Below are 26,077 nucleotides of genomic sequence, written 5' to 3' on the forward strand. Positions count from 1 at the left end.
TGTGCCCATGGATTCCTAGATAAAAGGAGACCTGAGAGTGAGGTGTGGTACACAAACCTTTCATCCCAGCACTTGGCAGGCAGAGGCAGGTGGATCTCTGTGAGTTTAAGGCCAGCCTGGTCTACAGAGTTGAATTCTAGGACAGCCAGGCCATAGTAAAACCTTGTCTCAAAACAAACAAACAAAAAACAAGTTTATTTTCTCCAAATTTATGGACTCAACATAATCTATTGTTTTCTAAAGATTTATTTATTTATTATGTATACAACATTCTGCCGTCATGTGTGCCCGCATGCCAGAGGAGGGCGCCAGATCTCATTACAGATGGTTGTGAGCCACCATGTGGTTGCTGGGAATTGAACTCAGGACCTCTGGAAGAGCAGCCAGTGCTCTTAACCACTGAGCCATCTCTCCAGCCCCGACTCAACATAATCTAATGTTGTAAGAAACTGATAAGCTGACTCTAAAATTTACATGGAAGGAAGGCTGGAGAGATGGCTCAGAGGTTAAGAGCATTGCCTGCTCTTCCAAAGGTCCTGAGTTCAATTCCCAGCAACCACATAGTGGCTCACAACCATCTGTAAAGGGGTCTGGTGCCCTCTTCTGGCCTTCGGGCATATACACAGACAGAATATTATATACATAATAAATTAATATTTAAAAAAATTTAGATGGAAGGGTTTAGGAGATGGCTTAATGTGTAAAGGTGCTTACTGCTAAACCCTGATGACTAAAGACCAGTCCCCAGAACCCACATGGTGGAAGGAGAGACCGGGCTCCTACAAATGGTTCTCCTGTCTCCACAGGGATGCTGTGGTACGTGCACTGCAGCATACACACAAGTCTAGACATGAAGAAATGAAAAGTGTAAAATGAGGGGCTGGCTCAGCAGTTCAGAACACAGCCCGTGCTTGCAGAGAACCTCAGTGCAGCGGCCAGCACTCACGTCTACAGTTCACGATGACATGTGACTCCAGCTCCAGGGATCTAGCACCCTCTTCTGGCCTCTGAGGGCACAGACATGACATACGCAGACAGAGATACACACATGCACATTATTTTTTATTTAAATTAATTTCATTTAAAAATTAGAATTCAGGGGCTGGAGAGATGGCTCAATGGTTAAGAGCACTGACTGCTCTTCCAGAGGGACCAGGGTTCGATTCCCAGCACCCACATGGCAACTCACAACTGTCTATGACTCCAGTTGCACAGGACCCAACACCTTCCCACAGACATATATGAAGACAAAAACACCAATGTATATAAAATAAATAATTTAAAAAAAAATAAAAATTAGAATTCATAGGGAAATTCAAAGACCTGGAATAGCTAAAACAATAATCACATTCTGAGTCACAAAGAGAGAAAAGAGAGGCTGTGGAGACAACGTCTCTCAACATCCAGGCCTGGATACTTCCGAAACAGCACGTGGGCTCTGGCACCTCTTACCGGATCATCCCCTCACCCCCACCCTTCCGAAGGATCGTAATATCATGATGGGTCCCGTTTGAGAGTGGAGCCAAAGAAAAAGTCAGCCAGGCTGACAGGGAACATACGTTTTTTTTTTTTTTTTTTTTTTTTTTTTTGGTTTTTCGAGACAGGGTTTCTCTGTGGTTTTGGAGCCTGTCCTGGAACTAGCTCTTGTAGACCAGGCTGGTCTCGAACTCACAGAGATCCGCCTGCCTCTGCCTCCCAAGTGCTGGGATTAAAGGCGTGCGCCACCACCGCCCGGCGGAACATAGGGTTTTTATTATACTGGATTGTTCACATTTGTTTTGATGTAGCATTTTTTTTTTTAATTTTGTGTATTTTGCCTATATGCACACATATGCGCATCATGTTTATGCAGTTCCCACAGAGGCCAGAAGATGGCGCTATATCCCACAGAATTGGAGTTATAGATGGTCACAAGCCAACACGTTGGTGCTAGGATTCTATCCCTATCCTCTGCAAGAGTGGCCAGGGCTCTTAACCACTGAGCCATCTCCCAGCCCGACTTGTAACTAGTATTTAAGGTGCTTCTTTTGTTTGTTTGCATTCTCAACTTGCATCTTGCACTGTTTGGGTAGGCCTGCCATGGGCCCAAGGGAACCTCAGGGCATTCTGAAGCTGGGCTCTCTAGGCTTCTTTAGGGAACTGCAGACTCAGCACAGATGCTGCCTTGCATGTATCTATCTCTGTTCTGAAGAAGAGGCTTGGGATTTTTTGTTCTCTTTAGTACTTGAATAAATCTTATTTTCAAAAACTTACAAGTTGGGGTGGTAAGATGGTTCAGTGGGTAAAGATTCTTGCTGCTAAGAATGAAGATCTGGGCTGGAGAGATGGCTCAGTGGTTAAGAGCACTGGTTGCTCTTCCAGAGGTCCTGAGTTCAATTCCCAGCAACCACATGGTGGCTCACAACCATTTGTAATGAGATCTGGCGCCCTCTCTGGCGTGCAGGCATACATGGAGGCAGAATGCTGTATGCATAATAAATAAATAAATAAATATGATAGGATAGAATCCACTCCGGGAATTGCATGCAATAAAAGAAATACATGTGTGTATATTATACACACACACATATATTTACATGTATATTATACACACACACATGTATATATATACACATGTATACACACACACGCACATATATATATTCAAGACAGTTCTTGGTGTAGCTCTGGCTGTCCTGGAACTCACTCAGAGATCCGCCTGCCTCTGCCTCTTGAGTGTTGTTGGGATCAAAGGTGTCACACAGCTCAGCCATAAATATGATTTCAAACCATTAAAACTCCTGCTCCTTTCCCTTTTTCCTTCTCTTCAAACAATTCCTGTCTCCCTTCGCCTGAGGATTCAGAACCCCGTGGAGAATGCAGAATGCAGGAGGCCTCTTTTCAGACACTCACGTGTCAAAGATGTGTCTGTTTCTTTAGAAATAACATCTTAAAAATAAATAAATAAATAAATAAATAAATAACATCTTAAGCCGGGTGATGGTGGCGCACGCCTTTAATCCCAGCACTCGGGAGGCAGAGGCAGGCGGATCTCTGTGAGTTCGAGACCAGCTTGGTCTACAGAGCTAGTTCCAGGACAGGCTCCAAAGCCACAGGGAAACCCTGTCTCAAAAAAACAAAAAAATAAAAAAATAAAAAAAATAACATCTTAGAGAGGCAGAAGCATCGTGGCAGAGCAGCCGAAGGTAGCAGCCATCTCTGTTTCCTGGTATTCATGTAAACCCTCTCCATGACCCCTAGAGCGAAAGCCCTTACTCAGTCATGTAGAGACTCACGGAGGCTGACAGGGTGGACACACTGTCACAGAGCGATAACCATGGATTCATCAGCACCGAATGATGGCCTCATTATACTGTACCATTGGTAATTTTTCTCTTTCTTTCTCCTTTTTTCTTTTCTTTCTTTCTTTTCTTTTCCTTTTTTTTTTTTTTTTTTTTGGTTTTTCGAGATAGTGTTTCTCACTAGCTCTGTATACCAGGTTGGCCTTGGACTTATAGCAGGAGTCAGTGAAGTATAGGTCAGTAGTTCAGCCCTTACCTAGCATGTGCCAGGCCTGGGTTGAGGGAGGAAGGGAGGGAGGGATGGACGAGGAACAGAAAGTAGAAACAGTGAATGCCTATGGGTTCAGTCCCCAAAGTCTCCAAGTTCCCTGGCTTCTCTCTGGGGACTGAATGTGATCTTGTGCAAGTTCTGGCTCCTAGGATGACTGAACAGCTTCCCCTAGCTCCTCCCCGTGGCAGCCAGAAGGATCTTACACTTCGGAGCTTGAAGTGAGGACTCCACCCTTCCTTCCTCCCTTCCCTTTTTCTTCTCATTTTTCATCATGGAAATTTTCATACACATAAGCAACTGGAAACCGGCCCTAACCCCATCTTGGGTCTTTGGGGGTCTCAGGTTGTGTCTCCCCTTCCCCTCTTTCTCATTTCCCTTTAAATTTTTCATTTCATTTATTTATTTACTCTGTGTGTGTGTGTGTGTGTGTGCACGCGCGCGCATGTGCGCACAGTGCTTATATGGCACTCAGAGGACAATGTGGCTTGCGGGGATCAATCCCGGCTGTCCAGGCTTGAGGACGAGCATCCTTACACACTGAGCCATCTTGCCTGGCCACCCTTAAACTGTTTAAAGTAACTTCAGTGTCATGAAAACACAGAAGTGCAATTAAGTAACTGTTTAAAATCTAAACCGAAAGGCCTTACTTCTTTCCTTAAATCCCTGAGGACAGGCTTCTTACCAACTCTGGCCGCTAGTCCTGCTTCGGACTGCCTCTTCTCACACTCACCAGCTTTGTGCCGCTCTTGAAGGTTCAACGCGGGAGGTCATTGCCTGGAAACCCCCCCCCCCCCCCATTTCCCGGCTTCTCTTAACACTCCCCTCCGGTCGCGAGCATATCTAATTAAAGTGTTTGCCTCCCCCCACATCCTCCAGTCCCAGTGGGAGGCCAGCCTGGGGAACTGAGCATTAAGATTTGAGTTCTGTTTAAAAATATCCCCCTGGCTGCTAAGTGGAGGATGAGCCGGGGGTGGGATGGGGGGCAGGAAGGCAGTCCTCTGAGATAAGGGATAGATGGCAGCAGGGGCTACCTGAGCAGGCCAAAGTAAGCGTTCACAGACACCAGCTGTTAACAGAGTGGCGATATAAAGATGCTTCGCATGCCTTGTTCCGAATGACCCCCAAAGCTAGCTGGTTATGAGAAGAGAGGGGTCACTATGTTGAGATGTTTCTGGCTCCCAGAACTAACTCCAGGATGCCTAGGAGATGGGGAGGAGTTTCAGGCTCACATGACGTCATTCCCTCAAGCGCATGCTGGCCCCAAGTGGGGACGAGACCTCCCTCCCCGCAAGACTAAAAGCACCCGCGAGAATACGTATTCCAGTGGGAGCGTCCTGGGGCACCTTTCAGGGTCAGAGCCAGCTTTGTCGGTCTAAGTGGCAGAAGCTGGTGGGCACAGCCACGGGCCGGATGAGGTGAGAAGCTCGGCAGCCAGGGGGCACCAGGGGATCTCCGCTACAGCAACCAGTGCCACCTCAGCTGCGACTGGCCTCAGGTGCCCCCTATGTCCTCGCGGGCGCGTGTTCGCGTCGCCTTGAAGATGTGAAACCTCTCCCCGGCCACCTCAGCGCACAATGCTAACCTGCAGGCCGTCCGTGAATCTCGGCCTGCTGGGTGACCTTGATAGGCAACTTGGCCTTTCCGCGTAAACTCTCACTTCGACCCACTTCTCCCCACACCCCGAAAGGATTAGGGCTCCCAGATTTGAGAACAAACGTGGTGGACGTGGGCCCAAGGTGCTAGGCACACACCTTTAATCCCAGCACTAGGGAGGCAAGGCAGGTGTTGAGTTCCAGACCAGGCTGGTCCACAGAGTGAGTGGGTTCCAGAACAGCTACACAGAGAAATTCAAGTCTTGAAAAACCACACACACACACACACACACACACACACTCACTCCATCAGTCACGAGGGACACACACACTCTCCATCAGCCACAAGGGGGAGCCTGCCTACAGGAGCTGAGGCCTCAGGGCTATGTTGAGTACCAGGTAAGTTTCTCAGACACAGAATGTTGTAAACTGGCCTGGACCTAAGGCTGGAACCAGACACCTTTCCAGCCAAGGCTAGGGCCAGGAGCTTTTTAGTGGTGCCTGCCTTTAATCCCATCACGTGGAAGGCAGAGGCAGACAGATCTCTGTGAGTTCAAGGTCTATAGAGTGAGTTCTAGGACACCCAGGGCTACACTGAGAAACCCTGTCTCAAAAAACCAACCAAATAAAAAAACTTGTACTCTGCTCAAGAGTGTCTGCTCGGAGGGAGAAGGGCCAGCTATCAGCTTTCAGTACAAACTGCTTGACTCAGAGAGGTGGGTGCGGCAGCAGGGCAGGGCAGGCCAACTTTAATGCCAGATAAGGTGGGTGGGAGGCCACAAGAGCTGTGTGGTAACTCTGATCCCTTTGTCTCACCCTGCGTAGTTCTGCAAATGGCCCAGGGGTTTACTTTGTCCGTTATTACACGTCACCTGGTCATCCCTTTTGTATGAGGCAGAACTGAGATGGGAATCTGGGCCATCACAGGAAGGAGAAACAGTGACCCCAGAAAACAGCAGCCTTAGCCATAATTACTCTCTAGGTCAGGCACCATGCTCAGGACAGACATTGTCTACTAGATGAAGCCAAGCTCCAGAACATTCCATAGCTGGCCCTAGATCAGCTGGGTGCCGTAGACCTGGCCTAGAGCACAGCTGGGAACCCTTTGGCTGTGTGGCCCATGTGCTCTGGCTACAGTGGGCACGAGGGTAGGGAAAGGCCAAGGATCAGCTTGTAAACAGAGCAAGTGAACACAGAAGGGGATCCTAGGACCAGGGGTCACGGCTGGGGTGTGGCTCACAACTGAACACAGAATGGGGATCCTAGGACCAGGGGTCACGGCTGGGGTGTGGCTCACAACTGAACACAGAACGGGGATCCTAGGACAAGGGGTCACGGCTGGGGAATGGCTCACAAGGGCCTGGGTTCCATCCTCAGCACTGCCAAGAAACAGGATCCAAACCAGACACAGGCAGGCTTTATCCTGACCCTGACCCTTGAAGAGTGAAATGCTACTGGGCCTCAGTGGTCGATAAAATGGGGGCTGGAATGCTGATCTGCTGGGGTGGGTGCCCAGTGTGCTACACGCATCCACACGGGGATGGTGGCTGGACTGTGACAAACTATACCCTCTGACTGCTGTGACAAGAACCAGCAATACCCTGTGGAGAGGGCTCTGAGCTTCTGCCTGGGAACAAGAGATTCAGCACCACTTTTCCTTGGACTGTATGTCCCACCTCTGTGTCTGTGCCAGGTAACTAGCAGGGTGTGTGGGGGCCAAGCTGGTTTTTTTATGGATTGTGCTGGATTTGGCTCTTTCATACCCAGGTTGGGCTCCAAGAGGTTCAGCTCCTGAGAAGCCAAGCAGCCACTGCCAGCACCAAGGGACAGCTCAGGACTTGGGAGAGCCACTGTAGAGCACTCGGACATCAGAGGGAGCCCAAGACAGTGGCCTGAACACAGCAGCTCCGCAGGGACTCATGTCATATCCATGGTTACAAGAGGAAGCCTCCAGGGATCACAAAGGCTGCGCCAGGAGTGACTAAGGGCAGGACATAGACCACGGGAGCCAGACGGAGAGCAGCCACTGCTTTTAATTCTGGTCAAGATCTCACACGCCGACAGCCAAACGGGCCAGGCCCCCTTGACCGCGGTCACGCTTGCATATGTGATAGTTTAAAAAAATAACTATGAAAAGGCAGCTCTCTCCTGTTCCTGGAGTGGTCTGACAGCAGCTACGTGTGTCTACGCATCTGGCACAGTTCCAAAATTGCACCAAAAGGATCTGGAAGCACTTGGTTTGGTCTGAGACAAAACAGAAGGCCACGGAGGAGGCCGGCCTCCTGGGCTCACATCTCCGAGTCGGCATACATGCCATTGATCAGGTAGTCCACCTGCGTGTAGTCCTTCTTCTTGTAGCTCTCATAGGCTTGCAGGGCAAACATCGCCAGGACTGCGATGAACAGGGTCACCCCAAAAACGAGCACCACCAGAAGCAACATTTTGTTCACTAAGGATGGGGTAAGGGGCTCAGGGGTGATCACTAGGTACTGGCCTTGGGTGCTGAGCTGACACGAGTCTGTGGTTGGCACCTTAGGGTCCCCGGAGCTCCTGGGTGTTGGCCCAGCAGTGGCAGTACCAGTTGTGGCTTTGGTCTCCACCCGCTCTGTTGTCAGGGGTGTGCCTGGCCCATCTATCCCCTGGGTAGATAATGCAGGGCTTGGCTGTGTGGTGAGGGTTGTGGCTTCCACTTCTGGGGTCAGGCTGGTAGGAGGCACTGGCATTGTGCTGGCAGTTGACTCCTTGGTTTGTATCTGAGTGGTGGTCACTACTGCCGTTGAAGCCACAGAGCGGGTGGTGGTGGGCTCCAGGGTGGTATTTGAAGGACCAGGTGTTGAGCTACCAGCTGTGCTATGCACTGGCTGTTCTGTTGTCACCTGGATGGTGGTACCTTGGGTTTGGGCACCTGAAGTGGGGATGGGGCTCATGGTGGATGTGTTAGTAGGTGTGCTTTCGGCGGGACTCGGAGTCCTTGTGGGACCGCTTGTGTTTATGGTGCCTGCAGCAACAGTCGTGGTATGTGGGGCCACTGTTGCCACTGTGGCTGTTCTTGGTGACGTGCTGGCATCTGCACTTGGCACTTCTGCATGTGGTGTGCTGAGAGAGGGAAGCCCAGCAGTGGTGGTGGGTGGAGATGGCCCCACGGTCACGGGCCCTGATGATGGAGGTGGTGTAAGGGAACTGGAGGTCACACTGCCCGTCGTGCCTTCTCTGGTGGTCAGAGTGCTCATGTTTGTCCACTGCGTTGTCATCTCTGCTGTCACTCTGGTCAAGTTCGGGCTAGCTGCCCAGGTCCCCGTGGTTGGCGTGACAGGAGCAGGCGGCACTGTGGCTGTTCTTGGACCTGTGTCCCTAGTCACGCTTTGGTTCACGGCTTTAGGCCACACCTTGGTCGGTACTAAGTGTCGTTCAAGTCAGAAGGGAGAGAGAAAGACAATACTATCAACCATAGAAAGACAATACATATCAAGCATAGGGTCACATGCTGTCACTTAGCTCCTGGCCCTGTGCTGGCTGGCACCATATTCTAACCAGAGCCCTGGTGTTGATGGAAGTGACCTGTGAATCAGTGCCTCCTCTTCTCCTCTCCACAGCTGACCACAGCCACCCAGAGCCCATGACACCTGAGTCAAGGATTCCTTTGCCCATTCTGACTCCAGCCTGTGGAGGCTTCAGAACTTTGGAAGTGGATCCAGTCCCTAAAGCAGCAGGCCAGAAGGCTCACATTATATGATTAGCCCATGAAAACAAAGTAAACCTCAGCTCCTGTGCGCACACCCCAAGATTTGTACAAAAAAGTGGCTGCAGACATTCAAATTCTAATTAGCCTCAGGATAGGCTTGTCTGAAGGAATTCCTGGAGATTCGCAGAGCCCCACAGGGCAGGAGCGCATTCAATACCTGGTGTTCCAACAAATTAACTCCACAAGACAGGGCAGGTCTACAGGGCTTTGCTGCTTGGTCACACTGGGGCCCCACCTGTGCTCCTCTCCACCCTAGCCCCAGCCCAGCCCCAGCTGACAGACCCGCCCCGCCCTGGGAAGGCAGGACTGTAGCTGCCTCTCTTCTGGGCCGAGGCTCCTGGGAGCCTTCCTGGTGGTCACACAGCTTTCTCACTTACGCGCCTCCTCAGTCATGTTATGGCTTCTAGATAAGGGCATGGAGGAAATCCAAACCAGCACCAGGGCTGTCCACATCTTGCTGGCGAGCTGGAAGCAAGGCTGGTGGTCTCTGAGCCAGCCAGCCCTTTAGGCTGTCCACAGTTGTCTTCTGCTTGGCCCAGGAATCTGGGGTGAGAAGGGCAAGGTGGTCAGAGGCGTTTGCTCAGCAGCACACGGCCTCCCCAGAGACCAAGGGCTTCACGCTACATTTCTAGTGCAGGCTCTGCAGGGTCCATGATGTACAGAGCCCAGTATTCAGACCAGGACCAGGGGTGGGCTGGAGAGATGGCTCAGAGGTTAAGAGACTTTCCTTCCAGAGGTCCTGAGTTCAATTCCCAGCAACCACATGGTGGCTCACAACCATCTGTAATGAGATCTGGTGCCCTCTTCTGGCATGTAGGCACACATGCAGACAGAACATTGTATACATAATAAATAAATCTTAAAAAAAAAAGGGCCAAGGAGCAAATATTTTAGACAGGGAATCACTGTGGTGAAGAGACAACCATGTCTCAGCTACTTAGTCCTGCCACTGTGGTGAAGGGACAACCATGGATGGCAGAGGCTGTCCCATTCCCCAGCAAAACTTTATTCACACAGTAGGCATCCCAGGTAACACAGCCCACAACTGTGGCTCCAGAGCTTCCGGCCACCTCAGGGTGGCTTTCTGTTGACTCTACAAACCCACTACCCCAGGGCTCTTCCTAGGTTCCCTGTTGGTCCCCAAACAGGCAGAACCTGGGACACTCACCAGAGGTATCTGCTCAGTGCAGACCGGGAGGCCAGGCTGATGATGTCCTCCTTGGGCAGCTGTGGGCTTGGCATCCTGTACTTGGCATATTAAGTTTGGCTTTGCAGGTGAGAGCAGCTGGGCAGGGCACTCCCAGGCCATGGCATTGGCTGAGGCACATGTAGGACAGAGGCAGACCCTCCTCTGCAGTGCCAGACACACCTAGGGTTGAAAGAGAGCCAGAGTTGCTCAGGAAGAACAAGGGACACACATGCAGTGAGGAGGCCAGGAGGAGTAGCACTGGCAGCTCCAGCTGGGGAAGAACACGCATCAGAACTGTCAATGTTACAACTGCTGATGAAGCCAATTCTGACACAAGAACTTTTGTTTGTTTTATTGAATCAGGGGTTCTCTGTGTAGCCCTGGCTATCCTAGAACTTGCTCTGTAGACCAGGCTGATCTCAAATTCAGAGATCCACCTGCCTCTGCCTCTCGAGTGCTGGGATTAAAGGCACACGTCACCACCCTCCGGCTCAAGAACCTTTTAAAGGAGGAACTAGACAGAAGTTCAAAGATGAAAGTCTTGGTGGCACATGCCTGTAACCTCAGTGGTTGGGAGGTGTAGTCAGGAAGAGCAAGAGTTCATGGCCAGCCTTGGCTACATGGTGGCTTCCAGGTTAACATCTGATACACAACTGAGGCCGGGGGGGGGGGGGGGGGGAGCCTTACTGCACAGGACAGGCTCAAGAGCCAGAGTTCAGAGCCCTAACACTCATGCAAAAGCTGCACATGGTGGCATTGTGGGGCAGAGACAGATGGGCCCAGGGTTTTGAGTTAGGTTGGCAGAAACAGCAAACTTGAGGTTCAGCGAGACCCTGCCTACATAAAACTGGTGGAGAGGGAATCAAGGAAGACATGTCAGTGTCAGCCTCTGGCCTACACACACCTCGTGGGTGAGCACAACAGTACACACCACACACACACACACACACACACACACCCCAGAGATCTACAGATATTTCTCACAGTAGCATGCTCTGAAATGGCTCTGTAAATACTGTGCCATCCATGTATAAACTACTTGACATTTATGGCCACAGCGTGCATCAGGAAGCGAATGTCAAAAATGACTATCTTGAGGACTGGATCTGGATTATTTTTTTATGATTTTACAACATGTATGATGGCATGGATCCCTTTGGGAAACATCTATGAAAGGCATCAACGCGTGGGCAGAGCGGCATAGGGTAGCTGACAGTTCACATGGATGTGGGGGAAGGTCATGGAGATTTTTGTTTGTTTAGTTGGTTGTTTGGTTTTGTAAGACAGGGTTTCTCTGTGTAACAGTCCTGGCTGTCCCGGAACTTGCTTTGTAGATCAGGCTGGACTCAAACTCACAGAGATCTACCCACCTCTGCCTCCCAAGTGCTGGGATTAAAAAGTGTGTGCCACTGCCTGGCAGGAGATTTTTTTAAAAATTAGAACAAGTAACTATATGTGTGGCCTGGGTGCACGCACTGCAGAGCGCGTGTGGGGTCCAAGGACAGCCTGCAGAGATCTGTTCCTCCTCCCACCTCAGGGGTAGGCCTGGTGGCAAGTGCCTTTATCCCTTGAGGCACCTTGCTGGATCTCACCTGGAGATCTTTTTTTAAAAATATTTATTTATTATGTATACAGTATTCTGTCTGCCTGTGTGTCTGCAGGCCAGAAGAGGGCACCAGACCTCATTACAGATGGTTGTGAGCCACCATGTGGTTGCTAGGAATTGAACTCATGACCTTTGGAAGAGCAGGCAATGCCCTTAACCACTGAGCCATCTCTCCAGCCCACCTGGAAATTTTTTTTTTTGAGAAACTACCTGATTTATCTGTTAGGAAATCCATTTTCTAGGAGACAACTGGAACCTAGTGGAACCCAGGACGGTACTGCCGTGAGAGGACACTAAGCAGACCTGCTCTCCCTGAGGAGTTGTTGGAGCTGGGTCTTAAGGTTCTTTATTTTTTCAACCTTGCATATTCATGTACATCCCTGTGTGTGTGTGTGTGTGTGTGTGTGTGCGCGCACACACACACATGAATGAGAGCAGGTGCCCAGAGGCATCGGATTACCTTGAAGCTGGAATTATAAACAGTTGTGAGCCACTAGATGTAAGTGCTAGGACCCAAACTCAGGTCCTCTGTAAGAGAAGTACAGGCTCTTGTGTTCTGAGCCATGCTGTTGAGACAGGTCTCACACTGTAACCTAGGCTGGCTTGGAACTACGTAGCCCAAACTGACCTCAAACTTGTCCAGCCTCCCAAATGCTGGGACTGCAAGTGTGAGCTATTAGGCCCAGCTTTAACTGAGGAACATATAAAGTACACTCAGGAGTTCCTCACCTTCTAAAGGACAGGCGTTAACAGATGGCGATGCCTGGAGACTAGAGAAACAGCTCCTCACCTTCCAGAGGATAGGTGGCGTTAGCAGGTGGTAAGCCCTGATGATGTCAGCCTAGTCACAAACCTGCTATCAAAAACAAAAGTGCAGAAACGCACACACCTGTACACACAAGCCCACTTGCACAGACCTGTCCTTGCACACAGCCAGTCATACGCATGCAAGCAAGCAGCCACGTATGTGGGAAGTCACACAGGCAGTGCATGCATGCACACATAAGTGTACACACGCTGCAGCAGCTGTTCCTCAAGTCTATCTCTAAAACTCCCCACAGGGAAAGCTCCTGCTGTGTCCCACTCCTATCACTTACTCCCAGCCAGAGGGTGTGTCTAGAAGTCACTCCCACAGAAACAGAAACTAGCCACTAACAAGAGCCAAGAAGGTCCTTCTTGTACTGCGACTTCATCTCTCTGGCTTGGTCCTGCCTCCACTTTGCGAAAGATAGTCTTAATGTCAAGACCGCATGTAGAGCTAGGCATGATGACAAATGCCTATAATTGCAGCTCTGGGGAAGCAGAGGCAAGAGGCAAGTTCGAGACCACCCTGGCTACAGAGTGGGCTCCCGGGTCAACAAAACAACGTTACAGAAGGGGAGCTACACTAACCTTTACAAACTGACTAATAAAAAAAACAACATTCATGTGCTTAGAAGTAAGTCTTGATTCAAGAACTTTAGGGAGCCTTAAGTCAGAGTTTGGACCTCAGTAGTCTCTTTATCTGTATAAAGACCCAGGCATGGCAGTGTATATCTGGAATCCCAGTACTCTAGAAACTAAGGCAAGAGGATAGCTAAAAGTTCTAGGTCACCCTGATCTATATAACAAGTTCCAAGACAGGGACTTATACTGAGAACTCATCTATTTTGTTTGTTGTTTTGAGACTAGGTTTCACTGTATAGTCCTAGCTGGCCTAGAACAAGCTGCGTGAACCAGGCTGGCCTTGAACTCACAAAGATCTGCCTGCCTTTGCTTCCCAAGTGCTGAGATTAAAAGCATGTGTCACCATGAACAGTGTAAAACCTCACTGGAAAGATGGCTCAGCAGTTAAGAGCAATGGATGTTCTTCCTCAAGACCAGGGTTAGAGTCCCAGTACCACATGGTGGTTCACAGCCATTTGTAACTCAAGTCGTGGGGAATCCAATGCCTTCTTCAGGTCACTCCAGGAATTGCAGGCACATGGTGCACAGACATACATGGAGGCAAAACACCCATATATATATAGTTTTTTGAGACAGGGTTTCTCTGTGTAGCCCTGGCTGTCCTAGGACTAGCTCTGTAGATCAGGCTGGCCTTGAACTCATAGAGAATTGCCTGCCTCTGTCCCCAGTGTTGGGATTAAAGGCATGCACCACCACTGCCTGGCAAAATTTTTTTTTTTTTTTTTTTTTTTTTTTGGTTTTTCGAGACAGGGTTTCTCTGTGGTTTTGGAGCCTGTCCTGGAACTAGCTCTTGTAGACCAGGCTGGTCTCGAACTCACAGAGATCCGCCTGCCTCTGCCTCCCGAGTGCTGGGATTAAAGGCGTGCGCCACCACCACCCGGCTCTGGTAAAAATATTTTTAAATATTTTTCTAAAAGTGCTCTTAACTCCTGAGCCATCTCTTCAGCCACCTCCCATATATTATCTATTATATTACTTTGAGACAGGGTCTCTTGATGAACCCACTGGAACTTGCCAAGTTGACTAGACTGACTGGCCAGAGAGCCCCCGGATTCCCCTGCCTCTTTCTCCCCAGCGCTGAGGTTATAGGCCTGCACGGCCTAATGACAGTCTGACAGCTTCTTCTTGCCCTCGGGGCACTACATGAAAGCAGTGCACAGACAGATATGCAGATAAAACACACATACACATAAAGAAGGAAGAAAACGATAATAAAATACTGTGTTAAGTCTGAGACTAGGATAGGCAGGCGGCACCGAGAGTCCCTCCTCTCTGGGAATCAGTTCCTCAGGAATCTGTAGGGAAGAAGCAGCAGGGCGCCTTTTGCCAGCTCACACAAGAAGGCCAGTATCTAACGTCCCAATCTGCCACATGGGCAAATCCTTTAGACCATAGGGCAATGTCTATACACACAAGTCTTTATTTCCTGGACTGCACCTACCGAAGTTCAGCCAGGTGACGTGTCTGAGTCCTCAAGTGTTAACGGCATTCCTTTCCTAGACTGTGCCCTTAAGATGCCTCCCAGTTCCTCTGGTGTTTGATATCCTGCATTCTCAATCTTCCTTGACTCTACTCCTTTATGAACTGAGATGTATGGATTGCTATATACAAATCACATAGAACTAGACCTCGAATTGCTGAACTTCTTTTTCTAACACAGATTCCATGCAAGAAGTACAGACTTGGCAATGACCACTAATAACCTTTTATCAGCAGGCCCCATCTCTACTCAAAGCAAGCTTGGAGATTGAGAAAGCTAGTACACGACAAACTAGAGCCACCTAATCCCGACACATCACCTGTTTGGACTTACATATGTCTCTGCCCTGTGACCTAAAGGATGTGTCCATGGGACAGACATCAATAGTATCTCAATTACCCTGCTTAGCTCCAGGTTTCTGGAACAGTCTCACTACTAAAGTGCCAAAGGTCTGCTGTCTTGAAGCTCACCACGCCAGCAGTTCTGCTATCTCGCTGTCCATTAGGCAGGTCTAATTTATAAATGGAAAACCTGTATTTTAAGCACTTTGCTGGTTGATTTTACCGAAAAACTGGAGCTGCTTACTGGGGGTGGGGGCGTAAGTAATGTAAGTTCTAGTCGGACTCCGAAGCACCAGCCAGACCGCTAGTGCACGAGCTAGCGGCCACAGGGGGAGGCAGGCAAGTAGGCAAGTGAGGAGTAGGATGGATTTTCCTCACACGCAGGTACAAAGAATTTGGGGGGCAGGCCTGAGTCACCCAAAGGGTCAACGATTTCTGAGACCAACACCTTCTAGAGTACTGACTGATCCAGGACTCGCCTACTCTCAAGTGTCCATAGAATGTTCACAAACTGCCCAGCCTGAGCTCTCGCAGGCTAGCGATAGCCGTCAGCCCACCTCCTCTTCCCGCGCATCCATGCTCCTCCAAGGGCTCGGCCCGTTCCTCCCTTCTCCTCGCTTCCATTCCTCACCGCCTAGCGCACCGGATTCCCATTCATCCCTTCTCCGCCCCGCACCTCGCTGTCCATCCCCAACCGGTTCACGAGACCTTCACGACGGTCCCCGGGCCGGCTGCGCCGGTCGCTTACCCGGGCGCGGCAGGCCTGTGGCCCTCGCTCCGCAGCGTAGCCACTTCAGCGATTCAGCCCCGCGCGGGGACGTGGACCGCAGCGACACCCAGTTAACTCAGCTTGGGGGTGAGCGCCGGGCCCCACCCGGACCGCCCCGGAAAGACGTCACGAAGGCGGGACCAATAGGCCGTCGCTGTGCCTGCGAGGCCGGGTGCGACGGGCGTGGTTTATTCAGGCCACGCCCACCGCGGGAGCTGGCCTCCACCCTGGTCTTGCCTTTGCCGGAAAGGGCTATTTGGGGTCGCTCTAGCGGAAGTGAACGGTCCTGGAATTTCTAGGCTGTGTCTGTGTGCACGGCTATTTCCAGAAGCCCGGGAGAGGGGCTCGGGCCAGGTGACCGCAGCTGTGCTCGTTTGGAAGGGCGGCTCTCGAAGGTCTCGTGGGGGACTTTGGGCGATTCCTTTGGCCCGGTTTCTGCACTCCCTCCCCTCTCTGCTATTCAACCCCTTATGGCCGATCTTCCAGTCCCTGCTCGCAGGCATGGCTACTAAGATTTGCTTTGCGCCCACTGCACTGCCAGTTTCTGGCGCAGCACTTCACTTGAAGGGTATTACACTGATTTAATTCTGCAAGAGGACCTTCGCTTCTATTTTCCAGGTCGAGAAACAGACTCACAAAGGACTTTGGAATTTCACACGTGGCATGACAGTGGGACGAAAGGGAAAACCTGTGGGACTTGCTTTTAATTTGAAATAGTCTGGGGCTGGAGAGATGGCTCAGCGATTGATTCCCAGCACCCACAGGATGGCTCTCAACCATCAGAAACAACAGTTCCCAGGGGATTACACGCCTGTACATACCTGTAGGCACCCACCCACACACACAGAGACCACTGTCTGAGCCCACTCCAGAAGAAATTGGCTGGGGGTTCTCTGTGAGGGGGTGCTGCGGCTGAGGAAACGTTAGATTAAGAGAAATGAAGACAGAAACATAGGATGGACCGGGAGGACTGAAGGTCAATACCAAACAGCCCCGAGTTTATTTCTCAACCAGCACATATACAGAACAAAGAGCAGCACAATCAGCTAACCACCTCCCTGCACTGTTCTTGGGAGGCAGCTCAAGCAGGTGCTTTATCCTGTTTATCTAAACAGCTTCTAATCTCTAACGAGGAGTGCCTCTGGCTGCCACACACCAGCCCAAATGTTCATAGAAAAATGTGCTCTTTCAACTGGGCAAAAATGTTCTTTCCTGTGGGCTTAATCAGAACTTTCTCACAGCCCTTAAGGAAAAAGCAGAGCAGGCAAGCTCGAACTCAGATGACTTCTTTTTTTTTTTTCTTTCTTTCTTTTTTTTTTTTTCAGATGACTTCTTTAAGACAGTAATGACCCCAGATGGAAACTGAGTCGCACGTGGGCACCCACACAGCACTTACTTTTTTTGTTTTGTTTTGTTTTTAATATTTATTTATTTATTTACTATGTATACAATACTCTGCCTGTGTGTATGCCTGAAGGCCAGAAGAGGGCACCAGACCTCATTATAGATGGTTGTGAGCCACCATGTGGTTGCTGGGAATTGAACTCAGGACCTTTGGTTTTTTTTTTTGTTTTTGATTTTTTGTTTTCTGAGACAGGGTTTCTCTGTGGTTTTGGAGCCTGTCCTGGAACTAGCTCTTGTAGACCAGGCTGGTCTCGAACTCACAGAGATCCGCCTGCCTCTGCCTCCCAAGTGTTGGGATTAAAGGCGTGCGCCACCACTGCCCGGCCTGAACTCAGGACCTTTGGAAGAGCAGGCAATGCTCTTAACCTCTGGGGCCATCTCTCCAGCCCCCTTTGTTTTGTTTTTGTCTGCTCTTTGTATCCTTGGCAGTACTGGAACTCTGCCTAGATCTGGTTGTCCTTGAACTCGCAGAGATCCACCTGCCTCTGACTTGCCTGTTCTGGGATTAAAATCACGGGCCACTGCATTCAGCATACATAATTTGTTTTTTAAAAGAATTTAATGTACAATAGACTTTGCAAGCCAGTTAGCAAGTTCTGTTATTTAATGGCAATTCGTTAAGGCCCTTCTAGGTCCCCTCACCCCAATCTAAACTGTTGGTAAAGGGTGATTGATAATCATTTTGTTTTGAGATAAGGTCTCAACTTGTAGCCCTGACTAACTTGGAGCTTGCTGTACAGAGCATTCTGGTCTAAAACGCCCAGAACTCCACCTGCCTCTACTTCTCTGCTAGGATTAAAAGCATGTACCACCATGCCTGACCTGTTTCTAGTTGTATAACCTGTCTCAGGTCCTGAACTCAGAGATTAAATTGCTGAGGGTGTGTGGGACCCATGGAAGCTGCTCTGAACTCCGGGAAGACTGTAAGCCTCACGTGGTATCACCAGCACGCCTGCAGTTCAACCTGTTTCATGCTGTGTGGAATTTGCCTGGCAGAGTGTGGGTTTGCTGAAACCACCTGTAGGAGGGCTTTGTGTTTGTTTTCATCTGCCACATAGTTCCACAAGGAGAAATACAGTATCAGTGCTCAGTGACCACACTCCTGGAATGTGAAACTTTGTGTCTGTTCTCATTTCTTTCTTCAGAGAAGCAAAGATAGCAGGTGAGGTGGCACACACCTTTGATCCCAGCACTCCCAAGGAGAGGTAGGCAGGTCTCTGAGTTCAAGGCCATTCTGGTCTACAGAGCGAGGTTCAGGGCAGCCACAGCTACACCGTGAGATTGTCTTTTTTTTTTTTTTAAAGATTTATTTATTATGTATACAATGTTCTGACTGCATGTGTGCCTACATGCCAGCAGAGGGCACCAGATCTCATCGTAGATGGTTGTGAGCCACCATGTGGTTGCTGGGAATTGAACTCAGGACCTCTGGAAGAAAAGTCAGTGCTCTTAATCTCTGAGCCATCTCTCCAGCCCCCCCACCCCCGTAAGATTGTCTTAAAACAAAAGTATGGAGAAGTATAGGGAGAGAATGAAGTCCTGATTGGATGTGTCTTGCTGACATGGGCATGACTATGTTAAAGACCCCGGTGCCTCAGGCCCATGTGAGTGGCAAAGCCTTACCCTGATGAGGCTCAGGGGGACAGCAAAGCTTTCCTGTTCTTTGAATGTGTTTATTATGTATACAGTAGTATTCTGGTCTGCATGTATGCCATCAGGCCAGAAGAGGGTGCCAGACAGATAGTTGTGAGCCACATGAGGTTGCTGGGAATTGAACTCAGGACCTCTGGAAGAATAACCAGTGCTCTTAACTGCTGAGCCATCTCTCCAGCCCCTCTGGTTTGAATGTGAATATTAACAATGTAAAAAAAAATGTCCACAGTAGTCCCACCAGTTCAAAGACTGGTCCCCTACAGAGACTGTTCCTACTGAGATTAATTAAACCTGCCTCCTTGCTTATCTGTATGTAATAACCCACTTCCCTGTTCAACTCTGTAATAAGCACACTGAGCCTCCTGGATGCTGTGCCTTTTACATCAGAGATCTCAGCTCACCCAATCTCAGCTTTTCCTGTACATGTGTCTGTCAGTCTTTCCTAGCTGCCCCTAGTCAGGGTTCCAGAACTTTAGCTGTACATGGTTGAGGTGAAGAAGTAAAGGCTATGGCCAAACTCGAGGTGCAAGTGTGTCAGCTCAGCTACTTGGAAGACTGGAGCTGGAGGATTGCAAGTTCAAGGCCTCCCTGAACTACTGAGGTAGTTCAAACCTAACAAGAACCTGCCACAAAATGCAAAAGGCAAAACAAGGGCAGGGAAGTAGCTCAGCGATCAAGTGTTTGTCTAGCATGTGTTAGTTACTGGGATCCAGCCCCACTATTACAGACATGGGGTTGGCAAGAGAGATGAGATGACTCATTGGTTAGGAGCACTTACTGCCCCTGCAGAGGATTTAGGACCTAAGACCAGAGTTCAATGCCCATCACTGACAGACACTGTTGCCCATAACTTTCTGTAACATTTGCAGGCAGGGTGTCTGATGCCCTCCGCTGGCTTCTATGGGTACCTGCATGCATTAGCTCTTACATATAGACATGCTCATTAAAAAAAAAAAAAAATGAGCCGGGCGTTGGTGGCGCACGCCTTTAATCCCAGCACTCGGGAGGCAGAGGCAGGCGGATCTCTGTGAGTTCGAGACCAGCCTGGTCTACAGAGCTAGTTCCAGGACAGGCTCCAAAGCCACAGAGAAACCCTGTCTCGAAAAACCAAAAAAAAAAAAAAAAAAAAAAAAAAAAATGAAAACAGAAAACAGGCTGTGAACTCTCAGAGACTGGAGGAACCCAAAGAGAAATGGGCACTAAGTGCATGGGTTCAGAGTTACACACTGGAGGAGGTTGACCCACGTGGGAAACTAGCCCAATCCCAAATCTGTATCAAGTTCCTAGCATTGTGCTAAGGTTAATCTCTTGCTGTTGACAATGGTTCTGTAGTTACATAAGATGCTAACTTATGGGGGAAACTGGGTTAATATAAAGGGAAGCAGAAACTGGATACTATTTTCGCAAAACTTCTGTAAGTCAAAATTATCTCAAAATAGAAAGTTTTTTAAAAAGCACAGGGAATAATGGCCATGTTTCTAGGCATAGTGGCACCAGACTTTGTCCTGATATATGGGAGGCAGAGGTAGGTGGATATTTGTGAGTTCGAGGCCAGCCTGGTCTATGAATTGAGTTCAAGGTCAGCCCGGGCTGCATAGTGAAACTCTGCTTCAAAAAAAAAAAAAAGTCAATTTTTGTAACTGGCAAGATAGCTCAGCAAGTCAAAGTGCTTGCCATGCAAGTCTGATAACTTGGGTTCGATCCTCTGAATCCATGTGGTGGAAGGAGTGACTGGCTCCCAAAAGTTGTCCTCTGACAATACATACACCATGGCACAGATGGTACAGAAGTCAGGGGCATTCAGGAAGGGGGCAGGTTCAGATGTAGCTCCAAAGATATCCCCGCCAGCAACCCACTTCCTCCCCATCTCCTACCTCATACTTCCCAATACTGTCAGGTTGGGAATTCATCTGAGGATTATCCATAATTAGGTTCTAGTCCTCATGAAGTGATGGTCTCTGGAGACTATACTGGATACCCACACTGAATGAGAATGGACCCCCGTAGGGCTCATATGTTTGAATAATTGGAACTATCTGGGAATGATCAGAAAGTGTGGCCTTGTTACAGGAAGCCTATCCCTGGGCATGGGCTGTAAGGTTTCAAAAGCCCACTCCAGGCTCAGTCTGGCGCTTTCTCTGCCTCCCACCTGTGGATCAGTATGTAAGCTCTTAGCTACTCCAGCACCATGCCTGCCTGCCTGCCTGTCACTACACTCCCTCATGATGGTCATGGACTAGCCCTCTGAGACTGTAATCAAGCCCCCAGTTAAAATGCTTTCTCTTAATCTCAAGGTCCAAATCAGGAGCAGAAGGAGAGGGAGCATGAGCAAGGAACTCAGGACCACGAGGGGTGCACCCACACACTGAGACAATGGGGATGTTCTATCGGGAACTCACCAAGGCCAGCTAGCCTGGGTCTGAAAAAGCATGGGATAAATCCGGACTAGCTGAACATAGCGGACAATGAGGAATACTGAGAACTCAAGAACAATTGCAGTGGGTTTTTGATCCTACTGCACGTACTGGCTTTGTGGGAGCCTAGGCAGTTTGGATGCTCACCTTACTAGACCTGGATAGAGGTGGGCGGTCCTTGGGCTTCCCACAGGTCAGGGAACCCAGATTGCTCTTCGAGCAGATGAGGGAGGGGGACTTGATCGGGGGAGGGGGAGGGAAATGGGAGGCGGTGGCGGGGAGGAGGCAGAAATCCTTAATAAATAAATAAATTTAAAAAAAAAACAAAAAACAACAACAAAAAATGCTTTCTCTTCTGAGCTACCTTGGTGTTTCTTCACAGCAGTAGAATGGTAACTAAGACTAAAGTTTAGCGGGTGGGGCCGTGTTGGAGGAGGTGTGTCATGGGGCAGGCTTGGAGGTTTTCAGGGATGCCTGCTCTTCCCAGTTTGTTCTCTGCCTCCTAGTTGAGGTTAAAGTTGGGAGCTCTCAATGGCCGCTGGAGACACTGCTACCTCTCCTGTCATCGTGAATGCTAACCCTCTAAGACCATAAGCTCCAAAAAAAATCTTCCTTTTACAAGTTTCCTTGGACGTGGTGCTGTATCACAGCAATTGAAATGAACGAATACACTGGCCCTTAGGTGGTTTTCAATTCATGTAAATGGACACAGAACTCACTGCCCCAGTGTGGAGCAAAGACATTATCCCTAAATTAGAGCTTAAACAATCGAGATAAAGGAATCTCTCAGTAGAAACTGATAGCAGAGACTATCTTAGATCCCCAGGCCTGCTGGAATGAAGGGCACAGCAGGGCTGCCTTTCACACGGTCCAGCAGTACAGACAGATTCTCCTTCACCACCCCATCTGGCTCCTGAGTGGTGAAGGAGACTATACTGCTTCCTTCCTGAGCTCTGGTCTCCTGCCCCTGATGAAAATCCTTAACACTTGTGGGCGCCCAGCCCAGGCTGATAGAGAAGTCAGGGCTTCCCTGATCAAGGACCAAGCATGCCCCCTGGGGCTCAGGGTGTGGGAACTTCCCTCAGCAGCTACCACAGTTTCCCTCAGCAGCCCTGACCTTGCAGTGGGAACTGTCCTTGACATTGCACAGAATCCTAAGTCCAAATCTGAGATCCTTGGCTCTGCAGTAGCCCAAGACTGTGGTTCCAGGTCACAGGGACTCAACAGTCACACTGTGGATGTGAAGGAAGGCCTGGGGGCTCCTGCCAGGTGAGTCACAGGCAGCAAACTGGATGGCCTTGGAGGATACATGTTCTGAAAAGTGTCACCTTGCTGACAATACCCTGGCAGGGGACAGTTCCAGGAGCACAAGTTAGGCAGCACTCCACAGGGGCTCTCAGCCGGACAGAAAAGCAAGGCAAAGCATCGTGACACAGGGAACAACATTGCCAGATGACAGAGGCACAAGGGGACACTGGTCTAGAGATGGTCCAGGCTGTGTATGTAGTTGCTGGGGAAAGAGAATATGTTATGCTATGCTGTGCTATACTATGCTGTGCTGTGTTGTGCTGCGCTATGCTGTGATATGCTGTGTTGTGCTATACTATGCTGTGCAGTACTATGCTGTGCTGTGCTATGCCGTGCTGTGCTATGCTGTGCTGTGCTATAGTATGCTGTGCTATGCTGTGCTGTGCTGTGTTGTGCTGTGTTGTGCTATAGTATGCTGTGCTGTGCTATAGTATGCTGTGCTGTGTTGTGCTGTGCTATGCTCTGCTATGCTGTGCTGTGATGTGTTATGCTATGCAGCAGCCCTGGACAGGGGTTGGGTGGCTGTGGATGTGGGTAGGGCTTACTGGAAGGTAATGAGGTCTCAGCAAAAGCAAGAAGCTGAAGCTGTACTTACCATGTACCACTGAACCAGACTGGTTATCTTAACCTCACCCACAGCCTAGCCAGGTTCTACACTTAACCCAGTAGGCAGTAGCAGGCAGCAAGATGGGTATTTGGGTTGCTTCAGTTATCTTTGGGAGCCCTCAGTCTTTCCTTGGTCTTAACAGGACGGGGTGTATACAATTATTGTGAACTCACTCTGCCACCATCTAAATCTTGATTCTCAACTGGAAAAGCTAAGCAGGATACTGCTGTCCCCTTCTGGCCACAGAGCAAACTACAGGCCTGAGGCCATGTGGGCCAGGTATAAGAGAGTTACTTACTTATGTGTGTATTTCTTCATTTATTTATTTCTTTATTTAATGTACAGGGGTGTTTTACCTGTATGTATGTCTGTGTATCATGTATGTACCTGGTGCCCAGGAAAGCCAGAAGAAGGCATAAAATCCCCTGCAACTTAAAGTTGTTAGCAGCCATGTGGGTACTGGAAAGCAAAGCTGTCTCCTCTAGAAGAGCAGTCAGTGCTCTTAAGCGTTGAGCAACCTTGTCAACCCAGTAAGGATGTCTTCACCTCTCTCTTCACTTACCAAGGTGCTGACATCCCCCTCTATAAAATAATCATGAATTGAGATCTTCCTGGCGGTGCCATGCGGAGCACCGCACGAGCGGGTCAAACTCCACAGTTCTCCTACAGAAGTGACCCATGCAGGGCAGTCGGGGGACCCAAGACAATATGTCCCTTTCTTGTCTCAATAAAGTCTCTGTGTAAAGTCCTCTGTAGTAAGTTGACAGTGAGGCTGGGTGCCAATGCTACTTCCACAGCCTCAACCCATGGTGCGCTTTGGTCAGAGTGGCTGGGGGACAGGCAGAGAGAAGCAGACAGCCCTGGCCTGAAGGGGTAGGTTTCTGGCAGGAGTCAAGTTCCCAGTGCCAGGTATCCCCAAGCTGAGGGCTGTCAACTTGCCTGCTGTGTTCCCCAAGTCTGGGAACTTTAGTGGAGAGCTTGTGTAGGATCCCTCTTTGTTGACTTCATGCCCCAGAGACTGGTCTTCGGGCTCACCATTCACTGAGTTAGACTCAGGAGCCTCCTCTTGACTCCCATTAGAGCCTAGGGGCTGCTGACACTAAGACCCCAGTGGAGAGCGCAGGGGCCATAGAGACTAGCATGGACTCAAAGCCACAGCCCTGAGGCCACCACCCTCCTCTGACTCCTCAGGGACAGTTTCCTGTCCTGGGAACTTTGGATGATTCCCTTCCTCTCACTGCTACCAGATGTATCCACAGGATTCTTGTGATGTAGAATGTGAGAACTCCGTGACTCTCCGCAAGAGGAGAGCACACGGACTCTACTGGACCACCTCGCCCTGTCCAGGCCCTTTCACTGCAACCTCCCCACCCATAGGTCCCCCTCTGTCCACACCCAGCCAGCCAGCTGCTCCTGGCCCCAGACCTGGAGTCCTCGACTGGTGACTCCATGCCACACCTCCTCCCAGGTCACATAGATCAGCACCTGGGTCACCAGCTCACTCTCAGGTCACCAGGCTTGCCAGCACATGCCTTTCCCCTTCAAGCTGCCTCAGCAGTCCAAGGACTACTTTGTTTTATATGCTTTTATCTATTTGTGTAAGGAGTGGAAGTGGGGTGTGTGCATGCCATGGCACACGTGTGGACAGAGGTCAGAGGACAACAAGCGAAACAGTTCTCTTTCTCCTGTGTGAGTCCTGGGGATTGAACTCAGCCTGTCAGGCTTGGCAGCAGTGCTTTCTCCTGCTGAGCCATCTTGCTGCCTCTACACTCTGCATTTAAATATAAAAAAGGACTTACCTATTTTTGTTGTATGTGAATGGGTATTTTGCCTATATGTATGTCTGTGCACCATGTGTGTGCCTGGTGCCCATGGAGTCAGAAGAGGGCATCAGATCCCTTGGGACTGGAGTAACAGGTGGTTGTGAGCAGCCATGTGGGTGCTGGGAACCCATCTCCAGCCCTCCGACAAGAGCAGCTCCTAACCATGGAGTCATCTTTCCAGTCCCATGCTCTATATTTTGAATAGAGTTTTGCTAAGTTGCCCAGGGAAGCCTTGAATGTGTGATCCTCCTGCCTCAGCTTCCTGAGTAGATAAATTCTGAATCTGTGTCATCACCCAGCTAAGAAGGATATGCTTATTATGACATTTTTCCTTTTTTAAAATTTATTTATTCTTATTTTATGTGCATCATTGTTTTGTCTGCATATTTGTCTGTTTGAGAGTATTGGATCCTGGGAACTGGAGTTACAGACAGGTGTGAGCTGCCATATGGGTGCTGGTAATTGAACCCAGGTCCTCTGGAAGAGCAGCCAGTGCTCTTAACCACTGAGCCATCTCTCCAGCCCATGGACATTTCTTTTTCTTAATTTTTTTAAAAACATTTTTGATTTATTTTATTTTTATGTGCATTGGTGCTTTGTCTGCATGTGCTTGTGTGTTTGTGTGAAGGTGTCATGTCCCCCGGAACTGGAGTTACAAACAGTTAAGAGCTGCCATGTGGGTTCTGGGAACTGTACCTGGGTCCTCTGGAAGGACAGCCAGTGCTCTCAACCCCTGAGCTATCTTTTCAGCCCCTTCTTATTTTTTTTTTTAAATTAAATTTAGTGGTGGTTTGAATGTTAAATGTCCCATGTAGTTTCTGGCATTTGAATACTTGGCCCCCAGTTGATGGTCTTTCTGGAGGAAGTGTGTCACTGAGGGTGGCTTGGAGGTCTGAAAGCCTTGCACCATTCCCAGTTCACTCTCCCTGCTTCCTGTGTGTGGTTCAGATGTGAGCCCTCAGCTTCCTGCTTCTGCTGCCATGCCTTGGCTCCACCATTATGAACTCCAACCCTTTGGAACCTTTATTATTGCCTTGGTCTTGGTGTTTTCATCAATAGAAAAGTAACTAATATGATTTAAAGTTTTTTTCTTATTTTAAATTATGTGCATATGAGAAGAGTTGTATATGTGAGATCAGGTGTTTAAGGAA

General features: G+C 49.4%; 1 protein-coding gene across 2 annotated transcripts; it reads right to left on the reverse strand.

Annotated features, from left to right (window-relative positions):
- Positions 1 to 7,151: 7,151 nt before the first annotated feature.
- Positions 7,152 to 15,828, reverse strand: CUNH11orf24 (chromosome unknown C11orf24 homolog). Of its 2 annotated transcripts, XM_041661517.1 has the most exons (4): positions 15,697 to 15,828; positions 10,055 to 10,255; positions 9,264 to 9,429; positions 7,152 to 8,541 (listed from the first exon to the last, which is right to left on the reverse strand). In XM_041661517.1, the coding sequence occupies exons 3-4, from the start codon at positions 9,337 to 9,339 to the stop codon at positions 7,433 to 7,435; spliced, it is 1,185 nt and encodes a 394-aa protein (XP_041517451.1). In that variant the 5' UTR covers positions 9,340 to 9,429; positions 10,055 to 10,255; positions 15,697 to 15,828; the 3' UTR covers positions 7,152 to 7,432. The 2 variants fall into 2 exon arrangements, with proteins under 2 accessions (XP_041517451.1, XP_041517452.1); XM_041661518.1 differs by lacking the exon at positions 9,264 to 9,429.
- Between the last annotated feature and the right edge of the window lie 10,249 nt (positions 15,829 to 26,077).

This window comes from Microtus oregoni, unplaced genomic scaffold (genome assembly GCF_018167655.1).
Source record: "Microtus oregoni isolate MIOR12 unplaced genomic scaffold, Mior012 000012F_ref0000307, whole genome shotgun sequence".
Taxonomy (NCBI): Eukaryota; Metazoa; Chordata; class Mammalia; order Rodentia; family Cricetidae; genus Microtus; species Microtus oregoni.

Bases quoted from the DNA above. Each gene is read 5' to 3' on its own strand.
- CUNH11orf24 (XM_041661517.1), bottom strand. From the start codon at position 9,339: ATGTGGACAGCCCTGGTGCTGGTTTGGATTTCCTCCATGCCCTTATCT. The intron at 8,542-9,263 runs GTAAGTGAGAAA...AACGACACTTAG, and splicing joins TAACATGACTGAGGAGGCGC to TACCGACCAAGGTGTGGCCT.